Here is a 23,704-nt window from a genome sequence, read left to right on the forward strand (position 1 = left end):
GAGATGGCATGGCACGCGGGTAGGGGGTGGAGAAGACCGCCGGCCCACCGCAACTCGGCACCCTGGCCAGAGTCACGATGCGGCCTGGCATCCTGCCGTGGGTGGACCCTGCTGCTTTGCCCACCAGGCAGGCATGGGGATGAGCACTGGGAGGGTCTGGGTCTGGCACTCACGGCTCCCATGCCCTTCCCAGCTTACCTCCTGCCTCCCAGGGCTCCTCTTCAGCCAAACCCACACGAGCCACTGTCCCTAAACCTTGCCTGCATGCCCACCTCCACGCTCCGCTCAGGCTGCCCTCATGCTGGGAGCGCACTTGTCAGGGCCTCCCCGCTCCCTGTGCTTAACACTGACCTCCTGGCCTGGCCCGCCACCCCCTTGGCGATGGGCACTCTGTCTCCTCTGGGGCTGCCACAGTCCGGCTGTCTTGTCTCCATCCCCGGGCATTCTCTGCACAGCCCCACTGACCAGCTTACATTTTACAGGCGTCTCGTCGCCTCACCTGCCCTGTCCCTGGGGCTTGCGACCACACACGGGCGTGGCCACTCAGGGCTGGCTGCCCACACACAGCATTTGCTGTCACCTTCCTGTACCCAGGATCTGACACCTATGGAGTCTGATTGGCAGCCATCTATGTCATAGATCAATTTTGAGAAACAGACATAAAGTGCGGGCCGCTAACTATAAACGCTATTTTATACAAACGCTTTCAGCACATCCACCCTCAAGGCCCCAAGGACAGTCCCACAATCCCGCTCAGAGGCGGATGAGGTGGCCCCTGCTACCCCGGCCCCGGGACCTGTTCTTCCTCTAAAGGAAGCCGTGGACCAGACCGCAGAACGCCTGTGTCCCAGGGGTCCGCAGCGCCGGACTGGCAGATGCACGGGGAAGCATGCGGATGAGACACCATTATAAAAATAACCACCCCAGCCTCAGAGGGCCACGGCCTGACGCCAGGGCCAGAGGCCACAGCCAAGGGCCTGGGGGAACCTCCTAGGGGAGCCTCGGGTGGTCATCTTTATAATCTAGGCAGCGGAGCAATGAGCAGATGGGCGGGCTGCGGAGCGGTTACCTCGGGCGGTGTTGGCGAGAGCAGCTGGGGGGACTGTGGACACAACACAGGGGACCCTGTTAGGCCCAGCACCAGAGGGTCACGCGGGGAGGGCCCCACACCCCGGCCCAGGTACATCCACCCAGGGACCCTCCTCCCGAAAGGAAGGGACTCCTCCCTACGAGATCCCACATGGGTTCCAAAGCCTTCTCTTTAGAGACATATAGTCAGTGGCCCCCGAGAAAGAGGCCCCCAGGACGGAGCTCTGTGCGGATGAGCGTGGACCTGTCTCCTGGCTGGCCCGCCCCGCCCTGCCACCGTCCCGTGAAGACACGTTTCAGTAGGAGGACTGTTGGTCAGAGCATCGGGGGTCACCACCCCGTGAGCCCACAGGTCTTCTTCAGAAAAGATAAAGGGGCCTGGAGAAAGGAAGGGTGATTCGGAGCCTCGGGGTCTGGGGAGAGGACCAGAGTGAGGGGCTGGATGCCATCGGGGCCCCGGGGCGCGGTCGCCAGCCAGGCACCTCCCGTTAGAACAAGCGCACCTTCCACCGTCTGTATATGGGTCTGTATTTCGGTCATCCACCACCTATACACGGGCTCAGGGACGCAGCAAGTAGCAGAAGGGGCTCTAGAAACTGAGCTTCCAGGCAGGAAAGCTCACCTATCTCCCCCACACCTGGACAGGTAGGAAGATGTTGTGGAGAGTTTCCGAGGAGGAGCCTTGAGTGACTGGGGGCTCTTTTTTGTACCATCCCCGCCCTTAGAATGGGAAGGGGGAACGTGTACCCCAATCTGCCCATTTCACAGACGGGGAGACTGAGGCTCAGAGAGGCTGGCAGAGCTCTGTGCTTCTGGCCCACTGCTCTTTCCCCTGTGAGCTTTCCGCCCTGGGATGAGGGGCTATAAGGCCGCAGGTCTAGAGAAGCGGGCGAAGCTGTCCAGCCCTGGGCCATGTCTGCCCAGCTCAGTGCCCCAACCCCCGTTCTGGGGCTTCCCAGGCACCCCTTCATCATCTACTCACAGAAAGGGCCCCTCAGAGCCCCTCTCTGAGCAGGCCCCCCAGCTGGGGCGTGGTGGGGTCTGCAGAGATGAGAGGTCCCCGGAGATGGAGGAGGGACGGGACCTCAGCACCTCGCTCTAGGCAATGGTAGAAGCCGGCACGGAGGCGGCGGTGACCAGAGTCAGCTCCCCGGGCCCGCGGCCAGCGCTGCCCTGAGCCCCACCTGGGCCCACGACCAGCTCTGCCCTGAGCCCCACGGTCCTGGGGCCCCCCGGGCCCGTGCCCAGCTCTGCCCCGAGCCCCACAGTCCTGTCAGCCACCCGGGCCCACGCCCAGCTCTGCCCCGAGCCCCACCCGGGCCCGCGCCCAGCTCTGCCCTGAGCCCCAAGGTAGGTCCTGTCGGCCCCCTGGGCCCGCGCCCAGCTCTGCCCTGAGCCCCAAGGTCCTGTCGGCCCCCTGGGCCCATGGCCAGCTCTGCCCTGAGCCCCACCCGGGCCCACGGCCAGCTCTGCCCCGAGCCCCAAGGTCCTGTTGGTCCCCTGGGCCCATGGCCAGCTCTGCCCCAAGCCCCCAAGCCCCACGGTCCTGGGGCCCCCCGGGCCCATGGCCAGCTCTGCCCCTAGCCCCACCCGGGCCCGCGCCCAGCTCTGCCCCGAGCCCCAAGGTCCTGTTGGCCCCCTGGGCCCATGCCCAGCTCTGCCCCGAGCCCCACCTGGGCCTGTGCCCAGCTCTGCCCCAAGCCCCATGGTCCTGTCGGCCCCCCGGGCCCACGGCCAGCTCTGCCCCGAGCCCCACCTGGGCCTGCGCCCAGCTCTGCCCTGAGCCCCACGGTCCTGTCAGCCCCCCGGGCCCACGCCTAGCTCTGCCCTGAGCCCCACCCGGGCCCATGGCCAGCTCTGCCCCGAGCCCCCGAGCCCCACGGTCCTGTTGGCCCCCCAGGCCCATGCCTCAGCTCTGCGCCGAGCCCCACGGTCCTGTCGGCCCCCCAGGCCCACGCCCCAGCTCTGCGCCGAGCCCCACGGTCCTGTCGGCCCCCCGGGCCCACGCCCCAGCTCTGCGCCGAGCCCCACGGTCCTGGGGCCAGCACGTCCCCCTCAGTCTCGTCTTTCCAGAGCGCTGCGCCATGGGAGGTGGGCAGTGCCAAGCCCGGGGTCAGGGCAGAGTGGGGGCGGGTGTGAGCGTGGGTGGTGACTGTGGCCGCAGTGACCATGGCAGGGGTGGCCCTGGCCAGCTGCTGTGGCGTGACCAGTGAGTGTACCCCCGGAGGACCCCACCCGCCCTTACATCCCGCAGCAGTGCCTGCCAAGCTGGGCTTGCCCGCGTGACCCCCATTGAGCCTGGAGACCCCAGAGCCTTGGCCACACCTTGGGGGACTCAGTTACGGCTGGGGCTGAGCTCTGCCCCTCGAGGGGCTGCCTGGGCCAGACCACTGCATGTGACCAGCCCATGGACACAGCCGGCAACTGACAAAACGCTCCTCCCCTCCAACCCTGCCCCCAGGGTCACACCCGAATCTCAAAAAGCCAAACCAGCATCAAGTTCCAGGTTAAATGGAGAGGTGCAGCTGTGAGCCGGGAGGCCCCGACAAGGGCACCGCCCGAGGGACAGAAGGGAGGGGTCAACTGCGGTCCCACCAGGGCTCAGACCAGCTCGAGGCGCTCACAGGACGGGGAAGCGTGTGAGCAGGGAGCGAGGCTAGGAGAGCTGGATGAGGGAACACGGTCCATTCCCCGGGCCTGAGCATCAGCCCAACTGAAGACAAGAACGAGACGCTCACTTTGCCCCGGCACTTTCCTGATCGCCCTCGAGCTTCCTGCTCCCTGCCCCTTGCTCCAAGGGGGTCCTGCATCCAGACTCATGGGCAGTTTGGGGCCAGAGCACTCTGGGGACTCTCTAAAGAGGAGGCGCAGGTTGTCTGAGGGGGTAAAGGAGGCTGAGGCCGCCCAGGCGACCGCTGAGGGGCCCCGTACCTCACTGTAGCTCTGCCTGTCCCCCACCGAGTGGCTGATGTAGGGCGAGTAGGAGATCATGTCGGGGCGGTCGATGTTGTAGATGGCCTTGCTCTTAGGGAGGGCGGCCAGGTCTCTGTAGTCCAGGATCTCATCGCCCAGCTTGGCCTGAGAGAGGGCAGGGGGTGCCAGGAGGGCTGGTCAGACCCACACCCAGGGCCGCCTCGCCCGGCAGGCGTGGGAGGAAGCGAGTCTGAGTGAAGCGGGAGGAGGGGCAAAGGCAAGGCGGCGGGGAAGCCTCCTGGTCCTACAGACAGTGAGAACCCAGCCTGCGGTCTAAACACACACTCACACAGTGAGAACTCAGCTGCGGTCTAAACACACACTCACAGAGCTACGCTTGCATACACACAGACACACATGTGCACAAACGTGTGAGGGCACAGCAAACACACCTATACACACACACATGCATGCATGCAGATCCACACTTGGGTGCAAACACACAAACACAGACATGCACATACACGCATGCAGTGCGTGTGGGCACAGGAAACCCATCGCTCGGTCATGTGCGGCTCTTTGCTGCACAGTCCATGGGACTCTCTAGGCCAGAACACTGGAGTGGGTAGCCGTTCCCTTCCCCAGGGGATCTTCCCGGCCCAGGGGTCCAACCGGGGTCTCCCGCATTGCAGGTGGATTCTTTACCAGCTGAGCTATCGGCGAACATGTACACATGCATACAAACGCACGCATGGACGCGCGCTCACAAACTCCTGCATGTAATAGACTTGTACGCATGCAAACACAGATACACATGTGCTCACATAAAACATACACACAGAGGACACACACACGTGCATTTGAATACCTGCTCGATGTACGTGCACATGTATGCACAGATGCAAACACCCAGCACACGCACGCAGGCCTGCACACATTATACATGTGTGCACAGAGAATTGTCCGCCCACAACTGTGGAGGGGGACGCTGACACACCCACAGCTTCACCCACTCACGCTCAACAGCACAACCCTCAGGCACCCCCACACTCGCACACAACCGCACCCACCCAAAGCAGTACTCATGAGCACACCTCCACACCCAGCCACTCGTACACACGCTCGGGGCTTTGCAGCACTCCCTACACACAGCCAACGGGCTGGCAGGTGACAGTCAGCGGGCATGTGACCTCACAGAGGTCACCACAGAGGCGCTCGCTCACGGCGACAAGCCTGGAACCACCGCATCTGCTCAGGTGAGGTCGACGGGGCGGCTCGCTCTCCTATGACTGGGCTCCGTCTGCCCCACTGCCCACCAGCCCCTCCTCCTGGCTCTGGGGGCTGCCTGGGGGCGCGTGACCGGACAGGCCTGGGAGCTGCGCACCAGGAGGCTTGGCTCTCCCAGTAGGGCTGTGGTTCACACCCAAACACCAGTCTCAGCCCCGGTGTTCCCGTGGCACACCCCCAACAAGTGCGCATGGAATGTTTACAGCTTGCGATCCCCACGGAAGAAGGGATGTGCGGCCCCAGCCTGCTCCCAGCACCGCCTGGTCCCCCGTGGAGTGGACGCCCAGGCTCCTGTTCTGCCTGGATCGGACACGCCAGTCACCTCTTTTCCCCCGTGTCCCCTCTGAGGGTTAGTCTCAGGCTGGCCTTGCCAGTCATGGGCAGAGTTGGCCAGTCGGGCTGCCCCCATTAGCTCAACTTGACCCCCCAAACCTCTCGAGAACCCTCATCTTGACCTCGGCCTCCATTGGGGACCCCCGGCCTGGCCAACGCAGCCTCTGCCCACGTCTCTGCCCCCCTCCCAGCCCCAGGCAGCTCTGGTCAAGGTCCTCACTGCCTGAGTCCAGATCTAACCTCTGCCTCTGGGTGGGGGGGTGGCCATGGGGAGAGCCGTCCTGCCAGCAATTCTTCCAACAAACTCCAACAGCAGCATGAGCTGTGTGCTCCACCCCAGGCATCAGTGGGCCAAGCCCATGAAGGGGGGCACGCACAGGACCTCCACTTCACAGGGGAAGAAGCAGAGCCCAGAGAGGTCAGGTAACGTGCCCAGAGTCCCACAGCCAGGGAACAGGAGCAGGCTGTCTGCGTGCAGAGCCGCGCTCGCATGACAGCTCTCCTCTCTGCCAGGGCCACGTGTCTCGAGCTCCAGCTGCCCCCTTCGCCCTCCAGCTCACATCCTCCGGCAGCCCCCTCCAGGGACAGGTGACACAGCCCTCACTGCCATCTCCAGACTCGATGTTTGGAGCCGGATGTCTCTACTCTGTGTGCCGTGTGGTCTCTCCTCCTCGTGCCCTCTGTGAGCCAGGCTCAGCCCCCACGCCCCAGCGTTCCCGCATCCTCCCAGGTCTGGCAGCTCCAGCCCACCTCCTCCAGGAAGCCTTCCTTGACCACCCAACTCCTAGGCTCCCGGGAGGCATTGGGTACCATGTGCCGTTTATGACGTAGGTTGAGAGAGTGAACACCCGATGTCTCAGACGCTGGCGATTCCCTTCGGAACCCTGGGCGGTGCTCGGAAGACCTGAGTTCAAACCCTGAGTGTGCCATTTGTCATGACGATGACCCCGATCAGCACTTCTGAGCTTCTCCTCTCTGTGTTCTGGGGAAATTGGAGCTGAGGCCCCTGGAGCCCTTGTGTATCCGCTCACTGGAGCCCCTCACTCCCTGGCCCAGGAAACTAGCCACACCCAACTCCTTACCGTTTCCCCACGTCCAGAGCCCGAGGGCTCAGCACACGTAGGTTCCTCTCTCCAACACGCCTTCCCCAGACCTCTTTGCCCGGCTCATCCTCTGGTCCTTCCAGAGTCAGCAGAGGCCTCCTCCTCCAGGAAGGCTTTCCTGCTCTCTCTCCCATCTGGGTTGGATGTTTTCCTCTTTTGAGTTAAGGTGCTGATCTTTGTTGGTGCATCAGTGTCCCCTCCCTGCAAGGCTAGTGGCTTGTGGACCCAGGACTCTGCTTCACCATGGAGCCCCTCCCCCAACTCCATGATTGACATGACATGGTCCTCAGGGCAAGCATGCCGCACTGAACTAAAATCGATCAAGCATTCGCCAAAGCCAGGTGGATTCTCTGGGCCTCCGTCTCCCCCTGAAAATGGGAATGCCAACTGGGCCTCGCCATCTGCTGGATTTCCGAACACCCACACAGCTTGACCTAAAGGGTGACGCTGCCATGGGGCTGGGGGAGGCTGTGCCCACCCACCCTGCCCCCTTTGCCCTGCTATGATCACAGCGCTCAGCGGCCCGCTGGCTTGTTCAGCCCCAAATGCGTGGTCAGTGAGGCCCACCTGGCCCTGGGTCAGCCCCTGACTGCAGGAATCAGAGAGAGCGCTTGACAAGGCCAACTACATCAGCATGAGCCAGCTCAGAAAGAGGCCCCCAACCCCCAACCCCCAGCCAGGTGGCTAAGTGGCCGTGCTCCCGGCTGCTCACATCCACACCACCCAGTGCGGCTCCCAGATCCATTGCCTAGCATCCAGGTCCTGGGTGGGCACTGTGACAACAGGCTATGCCCTCCCATGGCGGAAGGCCACTGGGCTGTGTGTGTCTGCGAGTGTTTTCCCTCCGCTTTCTCCTCCCTACTCTGTATGCAGCACGTGTGTGTGCTAAGTCACTCAGTCATGTCCAACTCTCTGCGACCCTGCGGGCTGTAGCCCACCAAGCTCCTCTGTCCATGGGATTCTCCGGGCGAGAATACTGGACTGAGTGGCCATGCCCTCCTCCAGGGGCATCTTCCTGATCCAGAAATCAAACCCACATCTCTTACATCTCCCGAACTGGCAGATGGATTCTTTACTACTAATGCCGCCTGGGAAGCCCCTAGGATGTGACCGTATATGATGTTACAACAGTAATATAATCCTGCCAATAATACAATCTAATGATGCGCTTGTACACTATGCCAACTCAATGCTTTATCGGCATGGTGAAGAAAGGTTACAAAACAATATAGCCCACGTGACTTCATTTTGTTAAAAAGAAAGAGATAAAATACACGCGCACGGAGAAAAAGAGACCGAAAGTGTGTACTTCGATACATTAACAGTGGGCTACTCTGGCTGGGAGGATTATAAATGGTATTCATTTTTGTCTCTATACCAATCACTATTTTTTCCTAATAAGTGTGGGTTACCTTTGTAATAAAGAAAAAGGCAGTGAAAAGATTACTTTTTAAAAACCCACAATTTATTGAGCTTCCCTGGTGGCTCAGTTGGTAAAGAATCTGCCTGCAATGCAGTGACTCGGGTTTAATCCCTGGGTCGGGAAGATCCCCTGGAGAAGGAAATGGCAACCCACTCCAGTATTCTTGCCTGGAGAATCCCATGGACAGAGGAGCCTGGCGGGCTACAGTCCACGGGGTCACAAAGAGTCAGACACGACTGAGCGACTGAACAGCAACGAGCAGTTACCAACAGCAGCTGCCGTCTGTGGACAGGACCACACTCGTGTGCCATGAACACGATCTCGTTCAAACAGTAACAGTCACTTTTACTGGTCCTGATGACGACAGCATCTGGGGTGGATTGTGTCCTCCTCTTTTCATGGAATCGCTAACCCCCAGCCCTACAGAATATGTATTTGGTGACAGTGACCTTTAAAGGGTGGTTAAAGTGAACTGAGATCAGCAGGGTGGGGGCCCTGAGCCAGCACCCTGGGGTCCTCCTGGGACGAGGAGGTCAGGACAGACGTGCACAGAGGGACGACCATGTGAGGACACGTGGAGAAGACGGCCGTCCACACGCCCAGGACACAGGCCTTGCAGGGAACAAGCCTCCCGACACCGTGACTCGGACTCCCAGGCTACAGGATGGAGAGAAGATACATCTCTGCGGTTGAGCCCCCCTGGTTTGGGCAGTAGGTATGGCGGCCCCGCAGACAAGCACCAATGTCACAACAGTGACTCCAGTGAGCACTGCCTGGGCCCCCGCTCTGGGCTCAGGGCTGTGCCCAGGGCCTCCCACTCAGGCCCTCCATGGCCCTGGGCAGCAGGTGCTGTGGGCCCCCAGGTACGGGTGAGCTCCCAGAGGCTCAGAGAAGCTAACGCCTTGCCTGAGGGCACACAGCTGGCCTGGTGACATCAGGCTGTCTTTCTGAATCTCCGAGTCTGCAGCTGCCCAGGGTCATCCGGCCATTCGCCCTCCAGACTAGAACCTGGGTTCTTATCATTAGGGCAGGAACGGCCCTGTGTCCAACCAGAGAGAAAGTTCCGGGGGCTGAAAAGAAGTGTCGAGAGAAGGGAATCCGATCTCCGTCATGTTAGAGAAAAACCAGGCTCTGGCAGTGAGTCAGGGGAATGGGAGAGGAGACTCGTGCTGCTCGACCAGCCTGCAGGGGTGAAGCCGGGCCAACCAGCCTGCAGTTCAGGGCTCACCCCGCTTTCCTGTTCCCTCCCCGCAGCACAGGCTCTTTAGATTAGCAAACCAGCAAGTAATTATAACAGTCACCTTCCGTTTCTAAAGCCACCACCCAGAGGTAATTGCTGTCAACAATTAGTTAAAATGTTCTCAATCACGTTTAGACTTGTATGTGCACATACACACAGACACACCCCCACACACAATATCCATGCCCGTACACACATGCACACACAGAAGCACGTATGTAGACACACTCATACACACATCCGTCCATACATGTGCACACACACGTGCCTACACACACGCACACACTCAAATACACACAATCACATACGCACACCTACGTGCACACGAATACCCACACACGTAAATGAGAATGGGACCACGTAATACATGTCATCCTTCACACGCTCCTTCACGAGACACATCGGAACTTTCCACACCAACAGGCACAGATCTGCACCATGACTGCTGAGTGCTGTTTATCCAGGTGAGTCCTGGCTGCGGGATGCAGGCAGGTGTCCGCACCGACACAGCTGTAAACCAGCCGTGAGCACACCTCTCTGCACACCCGACGCCACGTTCCGGGGCAGCCGTGGTCACACAACACATCTACGCTGGAGGCCCCAAGTCAGCCTCGGAGTCTGCGCCAATCCCTCCCGTGGCCCCACGCCCCACGCCCCCTGAGGGCACACTCAGCAAGGACCCTGGGCCCCTGGTCTCCCCTCTCCACAGAGAGAATGCGACTTACATAAATCACGCGGCTCGGAGACCCTGAGGTGCTGGAAGCAGGTACAGAAATGATGCTCTCTGAGGAAGTCCTGGTTTCCTAGGAGACGAGACAGGGAGAGGCTGAAGCAGACTGTTGACGCAGAGAACCTTCCGGAGGCAACTACAGCGAGTCGAGCGCCAGCAGAAACGCTGGAGCTCACGAGACCCTTTCTACGGGCAGGTTGAAAAATAAACACGTAGGCTTGGATGAACAACAAGGAAGCTGTAACTGGGAGACACAGCGGGTGACCCTGGCTGCCAGCAAAGGGGCTGTGTGCTCCCAGGGCTGGATGGACTCACTCTGCGACCACGAAGCTTCCACGTCACTGAAATGATCTTTTTATTTGGAGGGTGAGAGCAAGCAATGATGCGTTTTCAGGGGTTCTGCGTGCCCCGCCAGCAAAGGCAGGATCGAGGCGTTCGGAGAGTGGATTCTTTGCGTCGATTCTGGGGGACGCGCTGCAGCACCTCCAGCCCTGCCTCTGTGGTCCGACGGGGCGGCCGTCCCGTCTGGGACCTGTTCCTCGGGTGCCCACTGCAACTGGGGACCATCCCCCCAACCCTCCTCGCTCATCTCTGACCATAATGTCCGCATCCCCGCGGTGACAGACCCCCCCAACTGTCTGTCTCCTCTGCTCTTTTGGATCAGGTCCTCCACCACCATGACGACCCTGCTTTCCTCCAGCTCCTGCCCCCGTCTCTGCACCCAAGTCCATCCCCGCCTGCTGGGCATGACCTGGCAGCTCCTGGACCCTCTCCTGGTCTAGCCCTCTCCCCGGCCAGGACCTCCCAGTCACCTAACTTTCCAGGCCTCCCACTCGCCTCATCCGAATGAAACCCATCTCCACGAAGGGGCTCCTGCTTCCCGCCCCCCACTCGCAGCTCCTCCTGTTCTGTTTTTCTTATTTGGCCCGGCCACAGGGTTTGGTGCCTCCTGCAGTGGAAGTGTGGAGTCCTAACCACAGGACTGCCAGGGAGGCCCAAATCCTCTCTCGTTTGCTAAGCAGGCCCCTTCTCCCCTCACCCCTGAAATTCTGTCCAGCCCCTCACAGTGGTCCACACCTCCCACCAGGAGCCTGGGAGGGGCCGTATCATGAACTGAACTGCCCCCTCCAAAGCTCACAGGTTGAAGCCCACACCCCAGGACCCCAGAACGTGTTCGGAGGCAGGATGTTTGAAGAGGTAGTTAGGTTTAAATGGAGTTTTAAGGACAGGCCTGGATCTGACTCTCTTCCTTATGAGAAGAGGAGACTAGGGCACAGACGGGCGACGTGTGAGGCACAGGGAGGAGACGGCCGTCCACACGCCCAGAGGCGAGGCCGCGTGAGGAGCCAAGTCTGCCGGCGGGCCCTGGAGCTGCAGCCTCCAGAGCTGAGAGAGGACAGTTCCGTTTGTTGTTTAAGCACATTTGGTTCGGCTAACACCTGGAGAAGACTCTTGAGAGTCCCTTGGACTGCAAGGAGATCCAACCAGTCCATCCTAAAGGAGATCAGTCCTGAATATTCATTGGAAGGACTGATGCTGAAGCTGAAACTCCAATACTTTGGCCACCTGATGCGAAGAGCCGACTCATTGGAAAAGACCCTGATGCTGAGAAAGATTGAGGGCAGGAGGAGAAGGGGATGACAGAGGATGAGATGGTTGGATGGCATCACAGACTTGATGGACATGAGTTTGAGCAAGCTCTGGGCACTAGGGAAAGACAGGGAAGCCTGGCGTGCTGCCGTCCACGGGGTTGAAAAGACTCGGACACGAGTGAACAACAACAAAAACGCCTGCCATGGAGCGCCCCCTTCTCCCCTCGGGGAGATGACCCAAGCGCCTCCTACACTCAGCGCGACACCAGCGGGGACGGGACGATACCAGGACTGGACGTGAGCCCGACAGGCGGCGGCGGGGACGAACCTGACAGGCATAGGGGGTGGCGCCCGGGGAAGCCTGATGGGAAGCCTGATTCTGCATCTAGAAAGGAAGGAGAAGGACAGGGCGTGAAGCTCCACGGCCACCACCGCGCTCGGTCGCTCGTCGGTCGGTCCAGCCACCGCCGCGCTCGGTCACTTATCGGCCGGTCCAGCCGCCTCCTTAACCCGGGCGTCACCCTGGCATCCTCTCTGAGGCCCCATGGCCCGGCTGCACACGTGGGACGGGGCATCGACTCAGGGGTCTGCCTGTCCCCTCAGACCACAGGCTTGCAAAGGCCGGCAAGATGCTGGGGTCCCTCCAGAAGGTCAGCCCAACCCCCGAGGCTCGGCCACCCCCAGGAAGACACACATCACGTGCTGCGGTTTCAAGGGAGACACGCCGTGGGAGGCGGGAAACCCAGCGTCTGTGTTTTACCACCGTCCCGGTGGCCAGGTGGCCCGTTCTGCTAGGCAAAAATGCTGTGTGTGTATGTTTGGCACATCTGAGAAAAACCTTTGACGCTCAGCTTCCTTCTCTGTGCAATGGAGAAGCCTGCCTGGAAGGCTCTTTCTGTTGCCGAGGACTCAGACACGCAGCCTGCTGAGGTTTTGGCTCTGGTGAGTCAACCTTGCTCTCAGTTCAGTTGATTCCAGCTCACGAAGTCCCTTCACAAAGCCGCCTAACACTGGGTGTTTCAGAAGAAAGTGCCTAAGCTGAGAGCAACAGCCGAGCCACAAGAACTGACCCCAGGCCCCGAGGGATGTTTCCTGGCACTGTCGGGGTGGCACCGGAGTTACTGACACCACGACCCCGACAGAAGGGGGCTTGGGCTGTTTGCACGGCAGCAAGAGGGTCGGCTTTCTCCTGCACATTTCAGGGTCCCGAGCAGGCAGCTGGGCAGCTACACAGTGCCCCCCATCTCTGTACCCCTGTTCCCAGACCAGGAGAAGTGGGGGCGGGGAGAGGAGCAGCGCCTCCCACCCCCGCGATGTCCTCCAGGTCAGGGAGCCTAGATGGAAGGGGGCTGAGTCCAGGCGGTTTCCCCCAGAATCAGGAGACCTGGGCTGTCTCTCACCTCTCTCTACCTTGCCTCCAACTGGCCCAAAGCAGCCTCACAATCAAACCCAGCACCCAGCTGCGTTCTCTGGGGTGCCGTTCACACCCGCCCAAGCCCGGGCAGTCGTCCAGCTCCGTCCACCCAGCCCGGCCCCAGGAAGCGCCGTCCCACAGCAGGGTCGAGGGGCGCCTGGCTCTCACTGAGGTCAGACACAAGGTCCATGGACAGGCAGAGGGAGGCCAGCACCCTCTCGTGTCCACGTTAAAGCCGAGGGGCTGAGTTCCCAGAGGGCGGGTGGTTGGCCCAAGGCCACAGAGGCTCCAACCACAGGTCTGGCTCTCCCACCCCGGCGGCCGCTGTGAATCCGCTAGAACATCCTCGCTCGGGGTCAGTCTCTCCGTCTTTGTGTTCGGGACCCTGGGGCAGCCTCACCAAGCCTGGCTTCTCTCTGCTCAGCAGCCCCATGGTCAGTACAGGGGCTCCGGCTTCCTCCTCTGGGTGCCCCACCCCCTGCCCCGCAGTAAGCAGCCGGGACCACCGTGCGCCCCCAGGGTAGGCGTGACCACAGACAGCCGCAACCTGGGGGAGACCAGCCCTCCCATCCAGGCTCCCTCTGGTCCCACCGGAGCAGGAGCCGCCAGGCTGGCCCTGCCCCGGCCACCTTCTACATGCACCGAGGCCTCTCTAGCTACTCAGCAGACACAGGGCCGCCCCTTCCCACAGCTCTGAAACCCTCCTTCGATCCTCACCTGTTCACAGCTCCTCAGACTGGGACCCCACACCCAGAGCAGGGCTGGCCCCTGCGACCCACCCTTCCGCACACCTGCAAAGCCCTGGCTCCAGGAAGCCAGGCTCTCCCCTAACCCCGCCCGCCAGGCCCATCCAGCCAGCCCTGTCCCTCCCTGCCTCGCAGGCAAATGTCCTGCACCCTGGAGCCAGCCCATGTGTCTCTCCCAGACGCTGCAGGGCAGGGACGCTCATTCACCTCTGCGTTCCCGGCGCCCAGCCTGGAAGGCACAGCAGGTGCTCGGGGACCGTGTGTTGGGGACCATGTGTTGAACGACGGTACAATCCGACACCTAATGAGGCACTGGGGACGGGCTGTTAGGACCACAGCCTTCTGACGGGAACCCCCTGGGCACCCTCGGCAGATGAGCATCCTTGTCCTGGGGGGCAGCCCTCCCCCCGAGGGGGCACACAGTCAGAGATCTTCCAGGAGTAAGGAAGGGCTGCTCTCCCTTTCCTGGCTTGCTCACAGGGACCCTGGAGCTGGCCTCGGGGGCTGGAGGGGGGTCCTGGAACCCACTGGGCCTGACATGCCTGGTTAGCTGACCGCTGAGCACCCCTCCAGATGGGCAACTTAGCTCTCATCTGGTTTGCCAGGTTACAGCAGAGCCACCTCCGCCTGGAGGCTGGACTCAGAGAGAGTGACGCCACCTCTGTGGTATCCCCGGGGCTGACGGCCGCCGAGCCGACCCTGCCAGGCTGACTCAGAGCTGACCAGGTCCGGCAGGTTCATGCTCGTTAGCTGGCTCCCACTCAATACACACTACAGAAAAACACGGCTCTCTCCTGCTGCACAGGCTAGGGGCGGTCAGCTGGCTGGGAGAGCTGTCTCCACGGGCCCAAGTGACCAGGAAAGTAATCTACGCCCTCCCTGTCCACCTGCTGCCCACTGACTGCCCTGCCCACCCACCGCCCTGTTCCCCTGCTGCTCTGCCCACTGACTGCCCTGCGCACCGACTGCCCCATCCACCCACTGCCCTGTCCACTTGTTGCCTGGCCTGCCTAGCGTTTAGTCTCATTTCTCAGGCGAGACAGAAGAGGCTCTGAGGGGCAGGGGTGGGGAGGGTGAATCAAGGGACACGCAGGGCATGACCAGGGCCTGGATCCTGTCACCGGATACGAGGGACAGCTGTCCCCAGGCTACCGGCTTCTGCCCTCAATGTTCCGGAAGCATCTGTGGAGACGAGCCCCGGAAGCCAACTCTGGGGCCATGACCAGCCCCCAAGACAATGGTCCTTCTTTCTGCCCTATCCTGCCAGCCTCCAGCACCCAGAGGGCCTCCTTCCTGCTGGGCCAGTGGTCCATAGTCATCCAGGGCGGGGGCTCCAGGCTGAGAGCAGACGTGCCTGCCGCCTCCAGGCCCGCTGTGTTCCCTGCAGGCCCTGAGGCCAGCTCAACAGTCGGTCCAGCATCCAGGGCTGGCGCTGGTCACCCTGACTTGGTTAGGGGAGGCGCAGGGCATGGAGGACCCTGGGCACTTGGTCCTCCTCCATGGAGCCCTCCTGCCCTGGCCCAAGGCCACCTTTCCCCAGGCCCTCACGCCACGCCAGGCATAGTGGGATGGTCCCCTTGGCCCTCGACGCGACCTGCAGGTAAGTCCACCTGCTCCTCCGAACAGCAGCAGCTTCGGGCCAGGACTTCTGACAGTCACCTTGGTGCCCCAGACTAAGAACCAGGCTTGGCCCAGACAAACCCTCGCTGAAGCTGTGCTGAATGAATGACTCATGAAGGAGTGGAGACATGAAAAGCAGAGGCTTCCAAACCCACTGAGATCAACTGCTAGAGGAAAAGGGAGACTTTCCCTCTGCTGACTTCTTTCAGAACGGGCTTGGCAAGCGTCTGTTGAACTGCTGGGTCCCACCCTCCCTGAGGAGCCCACACGAGGAGGAGGGTCCCCTCCACCAGCCGGCAACCCATCCCATCTCCTAGGACAATGTTCATGAGGGTGGATCTCCGAACCAGCCCCTCCGCTGCAAATTCCCAGCCCTGAGCACCACAGCCTCTGCTGGGTCTGGGGATGGTTTCCACTCGGGCCCCATCCACTCCCCACGGCTGAGGGTGGGGGGCTCTGCAGCCCTGGACCCCCTCCCTCCCACAGTGGAAGTGTCACTAAAGGACTCAATGAGCAGAACCAGCATCTCCAGCAAATAGCAGAGTGCCCCCAACAGCAGAGCTCTGCTCCTATCATTCAGGGCCCGAGTTCCTCAGGGCAGTGGTCCCCTTCTGATGCACGCAGGTGCTGGAGACCCTCAGGGGGCCACTGAGAAGCCACCTCCCTAGAGCAGTCCCCCAGCTGTCGTTTCCAAGTCCGGATGCAGACCCGCTGCCCTATGGGGCACTTGAGTCACCAGGGTCTTCAAGGGCCCATCTGCCCAGTGGCTCATCCGTAGCAAGTGTGACAACTTTCAAAGTCTTGGCGAGGCCTGGGCGCCCTGCCTGGGGGCGGCTGTGGGAGACCAGGGGCCGCTGGGACGAGGCCAGGAGTTCTCTGGGTCACACACGACTCGTCCCCCTGAGGGGAGGGCAGGTGCACTCGCTTCTGGGGTCTGCAGGGTGTGGATCCCAGCGGAGGTGGTGCAGGGGTGAGGGTGGTCCCTGACAGAGCAAAGCTGGCTGCCACACCTCCCCTCGAGGGGCCTGGGGTGGTGGATGCCCTGAGCTGCAGTTCACCCAGATTCACTTCCTCCCTTCATCCTGCAAACACTTCTCTGTCATCTGCCAGGGCTTGGCTCGGGGCCAGGGGGTTCAGGATGGAGGAGACTGGAGCCCGGTGAGGAGGCTCTGGGGGAAGAGGATGTGAGCGGAGGCGTCTGTGAGGTTTCAGGGGATGACCTTCTAGGCGGATCTGAGAGCCCACAGGATGAGTTTGCGGGGAGGCAGGGTGCCAGGCACGAGAGGGCGGCCCAGGCGGGAGGACCGTGTTTCTGCAGGGGCAGGCGGAGGACCCCTGCCCTGCTGACGGCCCCAGCCAAAGGGAGCTTGCCTGTCCTGCCCCGGGGCCTCTGCCTGAGCCCCCAGCCCTGCCCGGGACCCCCAACCCCTCTTCAGGGTTCCGCTCCCACTCGATTCCACTGGAGGACTCCCTCTATGTCCCCCCATCACCATCCCCAGGAAGTCCTTCCCCTGCTCTCCGGCCCCGCCAGCCCATTGCATCACTTGCTTGTCAGGGTGCTGATTTCTGTCTCTCCTGGGGACACCAGCCCAGGAGGGCCCCGGGGCAGGCTGGCCCCCTCCCTCACGTGGCACCTCTGGCCGGGCGCCCCAGCAGGGCCTCTGTGGGATGAGGAGTCTCACCTGGCCCAGAGGGGAGGGCTGGCCTGGCCTAGACACGGGTCCTGCCCTGCTTCTGGAAGGTGATCAGTGTCACACCTGGTCGGAGTTCTCTGTTCGGGGGCAGGGCGCTCACCACACCCCCAAGGTCTCAGGGTGGGGCGGGCCACACCAGAAAGACCAGCCCTGAGATGCTGGCGGTCCTGGGTGATGTCACCGGGAGAGTGAAAGCAACCACATGGCAATCAATCAATAGGCCAGTCAATCGACTAATGGAGCCCCAGTAAGATCTCCGGCCGTGGGGCTTCCCTGGTTGGTAACACCTCATGTGTGCTGACGCTGGGAGGTGTGGAATCCAGACTCCACCAGGTCAGGACGGTGGCAGCCTGGGTCCAGACCTCCCCCCGGGACCCTGCCTCACGCTGGGCTGAGTCCACTCCACTTTCCCTGGGACAAACCTCAACTGGGCTGCGACACTTTCCACTGAGTCCTTCTAACTTGTTTTTGAACCTGAGGGCAGATGGGGAGACCCTACGAAGCAGCTGTTGGCGTCAGAAGCATGGACGTTCTTGGGGACTCTTAGGAGATGTGCTAACTTTTCAGTGGTCCCTGAACTTTCGCAGCCATTGGCGTCCACTGAGCAAAGGAGGGCCAGGCAGGGAGCCCCCAGGCCAGCCAGCAGCCGATCTGCTCGTTCTACCTGGACACTCGGGGGCCTCGGGCCACCCACCCCACGGCCCATTAGGACTAACCACTGAGCCTGCAGACAAGCCAGCACTCCCTCAACTGTATGATGTAGCTCAGAAGCTGGGGAGAGGGCATCGGAGACTGAATTCCACCAACCTTGTTTTTGTCTTCAGTTCTGGCTGCTTGTCGACACGCTGGGTGCCAAATGGAGGAGCCTGCGGACAGATGGCCAAGAGGAAGAGTTAGTCTGGATTCCCAGAGGTAGGGCTGTGTGGGGGTCAGGAGGAAGGGGTCAGTGTCCACACTAGGATCCCACCACGCTCTTCTCTGCCGAGTCACACTGAGACCCCATCAACCTCCTCTGTGCCGAGTCACACGGGGGCCCCACAGGCCTCCTCTGTGATGATCACACTGGGACCACACCGCCCTCCTCTGTGCCGAGTCACGGGTTGTTCCTGGGTCTGCGGCTCTCGGGCTCTGGGGCTCACAGTCCCACTGGCGACGTGGAATAAACACGTAGAGCATCACCGTGAGCCAGTGCTCCCACGGGACCCCTCGGATCCCCAGCACCCAGAGGAGGCTTTCGAGGAGCGCTCTGGGGGTGGCTTCTATTCAGAGCCAGATAACTCAGGCAGCAGATAAAGGGGGCTGCTCCTCTCCGTGAAGTGGGCAGTGGCCAAGCCCAGCCATGGGCACAGTGGAGTGTGGAGCTGGGCGCGACCTGAATGGGAGATGAGGGCTTTGGGGCGGGGCTCTCAGCTGGAAGGCAGGAAGGAGGACCCTCAGGTGGGAACCTAAGGTGTGGGCTGGGAGTGGGACTGTGGGCTGGGGCCCCAGCCCCTCACTGCTTCCCAGGGTGTCTGAGCTGTCTCGGTCATGCCAGCCCCACCCAGCCTTCCCCATCTATGGTCCCACCATCAAGGTCACAGGTCCCCCAGGGCCCTGAGGGCTTTGCGTGTGTGCTAAGTTGCTTCACTCGTGTCTGCCTCTATGGAGCACAGCCCGCCAGGCTCCTCTGTCCATGGGATTCTCCAGGCAAGAACACTGGAGTGGGTTGCCATGCCCTCCTCCAGGGGATCGAAGCTGTATCTCTTATGTCTCCTTCACTGGCAGGTGAGTTCTTTACCACAAGCACCCTCCCCGCTCCCCACCCAAGGGTCCTGCTCTTCTCTAATTCAAACTTGACCTCCCCAGACTGCAGGCATTTCCCACCTTCACTCGGGGCCAACAATAATCCTACCTCAGCAGGCCACTGGGAGAACTTAATACAGTGAAACAAGGGTAAGGACTTCAGGGTCCGGAGACGCTGCTTCCCGCCTCGCTGAACCTCAGCCTGACCCCCCTGCGCCCCCCGCACCCCACACCCCACTCACACACCCTCTGCCGGGGGGAAGGTTTCCGCCCTCTGGTACCAGGCCAGCCCACGTCCCCTTGGAGATGGGAGCTGTGTCCATACCACTCTCAGGTCCACACAGAGTAGACAGAGTAGGGGGCCTGACTGGTCGTAGGGGCTTAAACCTGTGGCAGGAGGAGCTGCAGCCCGTTTCTGCCTGCAAAGCCTCTAGGTCATGTGAGTTAACACTTGGGAAGGGAGCTCATTTCTGCCCCTCCCTGGAAAAGCACCTACACCAACCTGGAACTCCCAGAGAGACTGGGAATTGATTGGTGTGTGTGAGCTTTTATTAAAAAAATATATTGTTTATGATCGCAAAGGTAATGGATGTTCTTTTAAAAAAAAAATGTACTGATTTGGCTGTCTCAAGTCTTAGTTACAGCATGCAGGATCCTTAGGTACAGCACGTGGGATCTAGTTCCCTGAGCAGAGATCGAACCTGGGCCCCCTGCACTGGTAGTGAGGAGTCTTAGCCACTGGACCCACCAGGGAAGTCCCGGTAATAGGTACTCTTTGTTAAAATCTAAGCAAGACCTTAAAGGAATCAGCAAGAAAATGAGAGTCATCTGCAGTCTCCTGCTTGCTGTCATCCAGTGTACACGTGCGTGTTAAATACAGCATTTGCACGCAGTTTTGTATTCTGTGAGTTTTGCTTTAAAATGTCTTAGTGTTCCTCCACATAATTAAACATCAAAGGTGTAACTTTTAAGGGCTGCATAATATTCCATGGTAAGGATCAATAGGAATCTCTTTATCTGCTCCCTGACTGTTACTTCCAACGTTTTATTTCTAAATAAAGTCATGGGAACTCCATGAAACACAAATTCCACTTCATCTCTCTTACTGACTTGAAGGTTTCCTAAAAGTGGGTCCTCCTGGCTCAGAGAGTGTGGGCATTTTTAAGGCTTTTGAGGCATTTTGGCAAGTTCACAATTTTCGCTCCATCAGCCAGGTAAGAGGCCCGTCTACTCCAATTCTCCAAATAGCGGGATGTGTCTGTCCTTTTAACCTTTGTTGATCCAATGGGGGAAAAGAGCATCTAATTGGTATTTTAATCTGGGTACCCCTGATGATTCAGCTTCCCTCGTGGCTCAGTAGTGAAGAATCCACCTGCCAAGAAGACTCAAATTCAATCCCTGGTCCAGGAAGATCCCCTGGGAGGAGGGAATGGCATCCCACTCCGGTATTCTTGCCTGGAGAATCCCCCGGACAGAGGAGCCCGGCGGGCTACAGTCCATGGGGCCGCAAGAGAGTTGGGCACAACCAAGTGTCTAACATAACAACCACGCTGGTAATTAGTGAGTGCCAACCTTCTTCCCGGGCATGTACCGAGTCTGCAGACAGGCAGCTGCATCCAGGGCTGGGAGGCGGGGCTGGTATTTGGCAGGAGTTTGGTGAGGGGGCTGCCTCATCTCCCTCGGAGGCCAGAGGGCTCACGACCCTGCTCCTCTGAGCTTTTACTGCTCGGGATTCATCCATCAGACACACCCTCCTGGAGCCCCAGCACGCAGGTGGACCAGGCAAGCAGAGGGTCTCACAGTGTCTGTGCAGGGTGTGAAAACCACCAGCCAGGTCTGCACCCTCAGGGCACAGACTGCGGAACGGGAGGCAGGAAGACAGGCTTTGACACTCCACAGGAGGTCAGGGCGGGTCCGGCTTTAGAAACAGGGAGCCGGCGTCAGCCCAGAGCCATGAAGAGCGTCTTTGTCCTGAGACTGGGTCCCCTTGATGGCAAGCTCGTGTCCCAGGCTGCCGTGCTTGGTGTCAGCATGTCCCGAAAGCGCTGTCGCGGTGGGGGTGGGCGCCTCGGGCTGCAGGGGGCTTCCTCCCCACCCAAGACATCCCGGCACAGCTGGGAGGGGCCCAAAGGACCCCTTTGATAAGCTCTCAAGACTAAAGAACAAGAGGGGACACCGGGGACCAGGCCGTCCCGGCTGACATCAGCCCCCGAGCTTGTCTCAGAAAAGCAGGCCTGTGTGACACGTGGTCCCCGGGTGAGCTCATCCCACGGCCCATCTGGGGGACACTGTGCAGCCCGCTCGGCTTGCCTCTGGGGTCACGAGACAGAAAAGACACTGAGACCACGTCGAGGGGCAGGGGAAGGGTCTCAGCATCCAACCATCCTGCTGGGGCCCTTGGGGAAGGCCTTCAGCCTGCGAACCCAGGCCCAGCGAGAATCCTGCTGAGCTGCCTTAGCGGGGGGGCGGGGGGGGCGCGCGGGGACTCCCCAACCCTTGATATATGCCCAAGCTCCTCGGCCTCCGCCTCTGTCTAGGCCCCAGGCCTGCCTTCAGCAAGGGGTCCCCCTCCGGCTCTCCTCTTGATAATTTTCCATCCACCCATTTCCCCGACTCCCAGCACCTTGGCTATAAATCCCCCGCACCATCCTTGTAGAATTCGGCCTGATCCCTCTCCCCGACTGCCATGAACTGAATAACGTCTTCCTTCCAAGGTTTTGACAAGTATGTGAACAATCTTTCTTTATCAAGGTCAGGAATGAATAAGCCACAGGTGGGGGGGTGGGTGGGGGAGAGGTTCGTCAAAATGATAAAACTAAGTGCAGCTCAAAGGAGACCTGCCCGCACCCCAGGCAATAAACGCGTAAAGAAATGGCTGGGAGCTGGGTGCCCGGTCTCAGTGTTGATGCAATTTTTTTTTTAAACAAGCAGCAATGAGCTACGAAGAAGGCCCCCTGCAAAAGGAGGGCGGGGACGACTGGCCGTGACCTGCTGTTCCTCCAGGTCTGGGGCCACAGGACGCCTTTATTCTACGGTCACTGTGATTTGAATGGTGAATGGGTCCGGGATTTCCCACGGAATGGGTGAGAAGGTTGGCCATGCCTTCCTCTAAAGCTTTCTTTACCGGCGCTTTGGCGACACCCCTGGCTGGGAAAGAAGCCTCAGGAGCAGCCCGTGGCCTCCACACCCCCTCATCAGCCTGCAGGGGTAGGGGTGGGGTGGTGGGAAACCCTGAGACTTGCCTGCCCACCCCACCCTGGGCTAAGGGCCTTTCAGGACGGGCTTGAAGCAACCACAGACCACATGCTACTGGGACCCACACGTCCACCAGTCCTGGGTCCTGCTCTTGAATAGGGTCCCTGTGGGGAGAGCCCGCCGGCCCCGACCCTCGGCCCCACTGGGAGGCGGGGCTCCCTAACCAGCGGGAAAGCTCACTGAGCCGCCTGCGCGCCCGGGATAGGGCGCGGTCCCCGAGTGCCTGTCTGGCACCCCGGGCCCCAGACGGCACGCTCCTCATCTTACCTTGCAGGTACATCTCCTCGCCTTCTGCGAACATCCGGCCGCACCGGACACAGAGCGCACACAGAGGGTGGTAGTGCTTCTCCCCCGCCTGGAAGAAGCACAGAGAGCGGGTGTGTCTGCCGGGGATGGGGATTCGGAGCAGCAGCATCAGCTGAGCCACAGCCACCAACCCCCTCCACCACCGACGCAGGTGCTCAGGTGACCGGCCGTGCGGGGAGAGTCCACACCCGTGGGGATGGGTCGGGGCCGTGATGCTCCAGGCTGCCCAGGGTGTGTGTGTGTGGACGTGCCCCTGTCCACTGGGGGCCAGGCCTGGGAGCAGAGACCCGCCTCCAGAAGCAGCCACTTCTCCTGTCTCCACCACCGCCAGGAGGCAGAGAGGGGCCAGGTCCCCAAACCTCTGTATCTCGGAGCAGAGGGGACACCAAACTAACGTTACTTCCCCAGGGGGAGGGACAGGACAGGCGGGGTGAAAACGACGGGTCATTTTCATATCTCTGTATGGCTCACTTTTCTCCATGAGTGTTTTACTGTTTTTATTGTTCTTAAAATTCATCCAACTTCATTAAAATAGCAAAATTATCAAAACAAAGGACACTGGCAGGTTTGACTTATTTCTACATGAAAGTGAAAGTTGCTCAGTCACGTCCGACTCTCTGCGACCCCGTGGACTATACGGTCCATGGAATTCTCCAGGCCAGAATACTGGAGTGGGTAGCCTTTCCCTTCTCCAGGGGATCTTCCCAACCCAGGGATCGAACCCAGGTCTCTCTCATTGCAGGCAGATTCTTTACTAGCTGAGCCACACCTGGGATTATTTCTACACGGTTCCAAAAAAATCACCCCAAAATACTGTCTTCAGCATGATGGTACAGTGACTATTTCCCAACCCGCAGGTGGGGCAGCCCGCTGCTAAATGTGGACACGACCCCCGCTCACTGTCTGCTGAGATGTGAAGGTTAATCACCTCTCCATGATGAGTCAGGAACACTCGCTCCTGCACCAGTTAAGTGTCAAGGTGAAAGGTCATTACAAGCATCTCACTTTCCTGCCCCTTCCTCACTGGTGACTTTGGTGTCAACCAGGTAATCCTTGAGTTTCGGGGGAAAAGTTGAAAGTGAAAGCTGCTCAGTCATATCCAACTCTTCAGGCCAGAACACTGGAGTGGGTGGCCATTCCCTTCTCCCAGGGATCTTCCCAAACCAGCAACTGAACC

The 23,704-nt window shown here is 60.4% G+C and overlaps 1 protein-coding gene across 24 annotated transcripts in view; it reads right to left on the minus strand.

The window, feature by feature from the left end:
* The window catches only part of ABLIM2 (actin binding LIM protein family member 2), a 168,880-nt gene that overhangs the window by 60,040 nt on the left and 85,136 nt on the right, over positions 1-23,704 (minus strand). For 12 of the 24 annotated variants that reach the window (XR_009494981.1, XR_009494990.1, XR_009494989.1 and 9 more), the window contains exons 7-12: positions 22,489-22,576; positions 17,992-18,050; positions 12,039-12,095; positions 10,114-10,191; positions 4,021-4,167; positions 1,070-1,102 (exon numbers count right to left, since the gene is read on the minus strand). Coding sequence is in view for 3 of the 24 variants with exons in the window: in XM_059887829.1 (XP_059743812.1) it covers positions 1,070-1,102; positions 4,021-4,167; positions 10,114-10,191; positions 12,039-12,095; positions 17,992-18,050; positions 22,489-22,576 (462 nt within the window). In the remaining 21 variants the exon portion in view is untranslated. The remainder of the gene's footprint in view (positions 1-1,069; positions 1,103-4,020; positions 4,168-10,113; positions 10,192-12,038; positions 12,096-17,991; positions 18,051-22,488; positions 22,577-23,704) is intronic. The other 12 variants (XR_009494992.1, XR_009494984.1, XR_009494977.1 and 9 more) reach the window with 3 other exon arrangements.

The sequence above is a fragment of the Bos taurus genome, chromosome 6 (assembly GCF_002263795.3).
Source record: "Bos taurus isolate L1 Dominette 01449 registration number 42190680 breed Hereford chromosome 6, ARS-UCD2.0, whole genome shotgun sequence".
Classification (NCBI taxonomy): domain Eukaryota; kingdom Metazoa; phylum Chordata; class Mammalia; order Artiodactyla; family Bovidae; genus Bos; species Bos taurus.